This window comes from Atta cephalotes (assembly GCF_000143395.1).
Source record: "Atta cephalotes unplaced genomic scaffold scaffold00026, whole genome shotgun sequence".
Lineage (NCBI taxonomy): Eukaryota > Metazoa > Arthropoda > Insecta > Hymenoptera > Formicidae > Atta > Atta cephalotes.
This window is the reverse complement of record NW_012130090.1, coordinates 2,513,247-2,520,275: the sequence shown is the minus strand read 5'-3', so window position 1 is coordinate 2,520,275 and position 7,029 is coordinate 2,513,247. Positions and strand designations below refer to the sequence as shown.

The following is a 7,029-nucleotide window of genomic DNA, read 5'->3' as shown; positions in this document are numbered from 1 at the left end:
TATGTGTGTGTGTGTGTGTGTGTGTGTGTGTGTGTGTGTGTGTGTGTGTGTGTGTGTATCAACTACATGTTTAATATCCATATATTTAAATATATAATATATATACCTGTTACATATTACATACGTATTAAATACGTATTTCAATTTGAATATTTCATATATATTGCGTTAATTATGTATTAAATATATATTTGCAATGAATTTGCATGAAAGGTGCTGTGCGGGCATTTATGGTGCTACACATGTACCATATTTAGCAATTATTTAAGACATTTAATAGCAAGAAACAAGTACGCGAAAAGTAGCTCAAGCTTTACTCCACATAGATAACTACTAACATGGATTTCTACATAGATAATTATTAACAGGTAGTTATGATCATATCAAGCAAACTACAAAAAGAATTATCAGTTGCTAGGAGAGGCAGGATTTCCTCTATGGAAATGGTGAGCAAATGATTCTAAAATTCTATTACACTAATGACACTACTAATGACACTACTTGTCAAATTTACCTATTGCAGATAGGGACTCTTATAACTTCTGAAACTTAAATTAATCTACGATCAATTCGCAGAAATGCCAAAGAATGTTTAATCAATTTAATCAGAATGTCTCCTCTATCTCCCTCTTCTGCGTTTAAAATAAGCACAAGAAAAGATTCAATACCAACTTCACGAAGCAATCGGTATTCATAGTCGATTCTTGCATTTAAGACTGTCTTAAGTACAATCTTAAGATGTCATATGTCAATCTGAGAATGATTAGTATCTTAAGACATTATTTAAGACGATTTTAAAATAAAAACGAACATGAATATCCCCCCATGTTTTGTATTTCATAGTTGTAGCCTGAACCTTATGAACAGTTCGAAGAGGGCAGAGATTTAGAAAGAGACACTCCACACCTCATGTTATCCTTTCCATCATGGTTAATTTTCATAAAGGGGAAAGATGTACGAAAAACAGTAAAAATTTAGAGAGTAAATATTTTTGATAAATAAAACATATATTAATTATTATTATAATTGCAATTAAGGGAAGAAATGATATGTTTAATGCAGTACTAATAAAATTTTATTTACCCGCAATATTTTATAAATACTTACAGAAAACTAATGGATTTCTCAACTTTTAATCTTTTTTTAATTATACATAATTTGTATAAATAATCTATGTCTGATATATTTTTAAACGTAGAAATACATGTTTTTAAAACTAAAATTTATTAAAATCAGAAAAAATGTAATTTGTTGATATTAATGTTACAAAGATTGCAAGTCACAATTGAAATAAATCTCAGAATAACAGTTTCCATCGTAGGAAGATACATATAGTAAATTTCCTTAAAATAACTGATAATATTACAAGTATTTTTCTGCAATTTATGCTTACATATTAGACTCATTATTATAATTAAATAATTTATCAAAATTATAGAGGACAAAAATAATTCACATTTGTTTTTTTATAAATATATATTTTGCATCCAGAACATGTATTTATATATATATAAAATTAATTATACAATTAGATATTTTCTTTTCAGAATATTTTCTTTTTGCATCCTCTTAATTTTTCTTTAAAGAAATTATAGATTTCTTAAACTCAATTAAGAGAGATACTTAAATCTTACCAGAATATTTATAAAACTTTTTGAATGTATTTAACTGTACTTTGAAAACTTCTTGTAACGATGTTGGTAATGTACGAGATAAAAAAGCGAGTCCATGCTGATCACAGATGCTAATTAATTGACACAAAGATTCGTGCAAAGCTATCTGCAACAGAAATGATAAACGTAATTGAAAACGATCTATTAAGATAATGATTAGAAGATATTAAATAAGGAAAAATATTATACTTTTGGCCAAAGCAGAACTTACTTAATAATACTAATATTTATATGTAGATTTACAGTTTTATAAAATGCACGCTGATTCAGTTTGTCGGACTTGTAAAGATATTACCTTAACATAAGATGGTATAGCGTCTTCCACAATTAATTGCAAGAGATCAGCGATAACATAAGGACTTAATCGGACCATAGCTTTCTTCAATTTTACAAACGAGTTTGTCAATCTGAAAGAAAATCTATTATTTTCTTATCAAATCAATTTTTTCCATAAATAAATTTTAAAATATTGATCATATCGGTGATATAAATATATAATGTTGAACATTTTTTAATTAATTGAATTTACTTTGTGATATCGAGCGCATAACATCTAAATCGATGCTCGTCGAATTTATCGGCTACGTTTCTCGATGCATGAACAACGATATTTATTGTGCGTCTGTATAATAATAATAAATTAGATAATCTGTCTGTTATCAAATCTGTTTTGACTTTGATCAATGCTCTGCATATAGCAAGTACATCTTCGCACGATGATATATTCGCTTCATCGAATGACTTTAAACTAATCAGTATAATAAGATCGATCGTAATGTCAGGAATAAGTAAATGTTTCGTACTGATTATATCACGAGACAAATTCAATAGTCCTGACCAATATCTATGTGGCATATCCAATGTTAATACAGTTTCCAACAGATTGTTGATCACACTCAAACGCACTTTATTACGTTTAACATTCATATCTATTTTAATTATATTGTTCCAAATGACAAACATATTTGTCCATACTGCTTCATCTTTTTGTAACAAGCTATTGATCTGTAAACAAGGAATAAGTAAATATGCATAAATTTAATTACTATGTTTATTAATAAGAATATATTAATAAGAAATACACAAATATATTAATCAAAATATTACCGTTTGATCATGCAATAATCTTAAGAATTCGTAAAATTCTTTTAATTCAGTAGAAGTTAATAAGAGTTCGATCAAATTCTTACAAGGATGCTTCAACATTATAAACCATAAGTTGATGATCATATCTTGGATTTCAAACATTTTTCGATGCTGTAAAACAATGACAGACAATTGCACACTTTGTTGCAATAATTTATTATTTATATTGTTTAAATTTGTCTGCAAAAGAAATTTATTTTTTAATATTCTCCTAAATGCAACATGTAAATTGCAAAAATATCACATTTAAAAAAATATAATTCCTTTCATATATTACTTGCCGTGAATATATTTTTGAGAGTTGCTTCAGTTAATCTTTTTAAAGTGTCAGTAACTTTTCTAGTTTGAAAAGTTACTTTTAACACCGCTGTTAAACATTTTACATCAAAAGCATCATTTATATGTTCAGGTAATAATTTTAAAATAGTTTTGGCTAATTTTTTTTCTGCCTTTTTAAAAATAATTTTTTGTTCGACATCTAATTTTGGTTTAACAACTTCCATACATTCCAAAATAATGCACATTGCTTCCTTGCATTGAATACAACTTTTTATGAGTTTCTTTAAAGTACTATATGTTCTTACATTCCGAAAAGAGAGCTCATAAGCTTTCGAAAATGTTTTGTTTTGTGGTAATTGGTTTATTAATAATTTTGGTTCTATATACTGAAATAGGTCGATTCCGGTCTTTTCTAGTAAATCTAGAAATTTTTTGCATATTTTTATTAGCATTTTTGAGTATAAATAATTAAAAAATTAAATTCAAATATCATACAAATGTTCCGAAGAAATAAAATTAAATTACCTGAAAATATTATATTGCATAATGCCAATACCTTGTCATTTTTTTCATATTTTTTACTAATAAAATACACAACCAAAAATATTAACGTTCTTATATTAGGGCTGAAATATATCGTTGGTAAATGAAGAAATATTTCTAAATATAATTCAGTTTCAAAAGAAATTGTATTTGCTATTTGCTTCCATTGTTCCTGTGATATCTGTTTTTTTAGCATTTGTAAAACTTCTAATAATTTATAGTTACATCCATTCTCCATTAGCAGTTTCTGAAATAAAAAAAATAATTAGAACATAAAATTCACAAGAGATTATTTTACAATTATTAAAGAATTGAAAAATTCCTTAGTAAATTATTACTTACAACGTTAATATGTTCGGTAATAGTTAATGAAAAGCTTTGTCCAATTTGAACAAGAATATGGCTTAAGAGACACATTATAAAGTGTTTATTTTCTTGAAGACATTCTTTATCTAATATATCAAACCATTGAAAGTTCTGTTCATTTGATTTTATATCAGTCAACAATAAATAAGTTATTTTTGATATTTCTTTGTCATGTAATAAGGAAAACATATCCGTGTCATGTTTCAAAATAATACTCCAAGAATACTCAAGGCCACCTATTAAATTGTGAAGTTTAATAGGTTTATTTGATATATTTAGCTTTAGTCGATGTAAAATAAGTTTATTCTGAAATTTCAATATAGAAATATTATGTGTGAGTTTCTTGCAAGAGTATAAAAAATATTTCATTTCCAACATTTAACATAATATATCAAAAATATTTTCAAATAAATAATATTTCCAATAATACCATGATAGTCTTGCAATTATCTTCTCCAAAATTGGTAATCCTTTGAATTAATTGTTGCCAAGGATCATTCAGAATTGGAAACAGTAGTTTCTTTGGCACAGCATCTTTTAATATATAATATGTAAACATATTCTGTATTTCATTCAATGATTGCACTGCACTTAATAGTATTATGATAACAGTTTTATTATGACTTAAACACAATGACTTATTTATCAACAGCGATAATGCATTCCCTACTTCATCTAGGCAATTGATAAATTTCTCATGAATGGGTAATATTCTGGTATATTCAAAAACCTGCATACCTTCAAAAAGTATAATAAGTAATTCTATTGTTATCTTTAATATCAATATATTCTTACCTGCAATATTTAAAAAGAGAAATTAATTTATATTTTTTAATATTGTATTACTTCATAATTTTCTATTATGAATTAATAAGCAATCAATAATAAAATACTTACATGAAGTATTAGACTGCAATAATTCTGCACAATCTGTATTTAAATAATATATTAATGTTTTTAGAGTTGCAATAGTTTGTGAATTCGAAAAATTATTAATCGTTTTTATTAATTGGATTTTAAATTCACTTGGGAAAAAAGCAGATGTATTTGCTTTATATATCTTTTTTGTTGCAACATGTTGCTTTAATGATATTAATAATTGCGAGATAAACTTTTGCTCCCGTCTTAATTTTGTGCTGGTATATAAAATTGCAATTAACAAGTTTGTATGATCAGTAGTTTGTTCTTTCATAAGTATTTTATTTACAATATCCGAAATATTTTTTTCTATCAAAAGTGGATTGATATATGAAAGTTGTGTAAGTACTCTATAATGCATACATATTACATCATCATCCATCAAAATCTCATTTATAAAATTCTGAAAATATTCGGTTAATGTGATTCCATCTATGATATTATCGAAGTTGAGTGTTATATCATTCAGTAGTTTGAGGAAAGAATCTAAAATTTCCCATTTATATTTTCCCGAAGAGTTAATTAGATTTCTGAAAAACGTATCCAACAAAATAGTATTTGATTTATATGTATCTATTATGGTATTAAAAATAAACTGGTAAGTTAAAAGATTACTCTGAAGATTTAATGTCTTTACATTTTCAGATAATATGCAAAATAAATCTGAAAACATTGATTGATTTCCTTCAGTCTGTTTATTTTGTATAGATTTATTTTTTCCTAACAGCAATTGTTGAATACACTTGTATGCTACTATATTAAGTCGATTTGTATTATCTCTATATATGTGATTAACTAAAATACACATAGGATATAAAATATCCTGTATAAAAGTTAATCTCAGATCATCTCTTATAGTAACCAACTGTTCATACATTTGCATCAGACTTTCGATAATAGTTATTACAGCATTATTTTCTACAGATGACAATTTACATGGTTCAAACAATTGATTAATCTTCTTTTGCATTATATTGTCATAGCTAGAACGTTTCAACACGTTATTTAACACAGCTTTTATCAATAAGCCTACAATTTTTGGCTTGGTTATAAAATATTGTCGTATACTATTATTAACAAAAATTAAACTACAGCATTCAAGGACTTCTTCATACATGTTTTTCATATCAGTCTTTAATGTTTGTACAAGCATTTCAACTAAACATTGTTTGATATCTGCTCTAATATTGATATGATTAAATTTCAAACAATTATTCAAAGCTTTCCAAGCATGATGATTCGTGACACAAGTTTTACATAGCCACTCCAAAAGAAAGTCCTCTTTCCGAATAAGTGGTAGATCAACTTTACAAAATGCAGTTTCCGCTAATTTTAATCGCTTTGCTAAAGGATAATCATCTGAATTTAATCGCTTTAATAATTCTGTAAAATATATAAATTACATTTAAAAAACGACTGCAAAAAAGACATAATTAATATTAAGATGCAATCACAATAGAAGAAATAAGAAATTAGGAATAAGGAGTAACGATTTCAACCTTTCAGAAATTAGATACACTGAAATACGATTTCTGATAGATTGGAATAATTATTCCTTATTCCTAATTCCTTATTCCTTCTATTCGGGCTGTACCCTTATAATAGATTAGAGGTTATGCAATCACATGTCGATGCATATCTTGCAAAACTCTTCTTACCCCTTGATAATGCCATTGTAACAACTCATACAATTTCTTGATCTATAATATTTGTCCGAAGTATATTTTAAACATAAATTTAAAAAAAATCAACACAACTATTATTCTTATTATTTCTTTGCTTAATTTTCCAGTGTCGTTAGACGGGCCAGGTTTCAGTGAGGCACTATGAACACAATATAACCAATAGAGCCACTCAGCGAAGAAATGCGTGCTCACGCAAGTATGGCTGCGCAGCTTCTGTTTTGGGCCGGATCTAATGAAATGCAAAATGACAAGAATGTACATATTACACAGATCTCGTGTGAGCAGATATCTGTGGCAAAAGAAGACAATTTAAGAGCTGCGCCGTAAATATTTCTAAAAAATGGATAAAAAAAAAGAAAAGTTATATTATGTGCAGTATTAAACAATGCAGTAATAATAGTAAAAATTTACAATGTACT

The 7,029-nt window shown here is 26.6% G+C and overlaps 1 protein-coding gene across 1 annotated transcript; it reads right to left on the bottom strand.

The window, feature by feature from the left end:
- Positions 1–1,623: 1,623 nt before the first annotated feature.
- LOC105620409 lies at positions 1,624–6,599 on the bottom strand. Its single transcript, XM_012201905.1, has 11 exons — positions 6,584–6,599; positions 5,034–6,308; positions 4,905–4,937; positions 4,438–4,802; positions 3,984–4,313; positions 3,624–3,888; positions 3,096–3,519; positions 2,781–3,000; positions 2,203–2,678; positions 1,969–2,080; positions 1,624–1,779 (listed from the first exon to the last, which is right to left on the bottom strand). Exons 1-11 carry the CDS (start codon positions 6,597–6,599, stop codon positions 1,624–1,626), a joined length of 3,672 nt encoding a protein of 1,223 aa, XP_012057295.1.
- Positions 6,600–7,029: the final 430 nt, after the last annotated feature.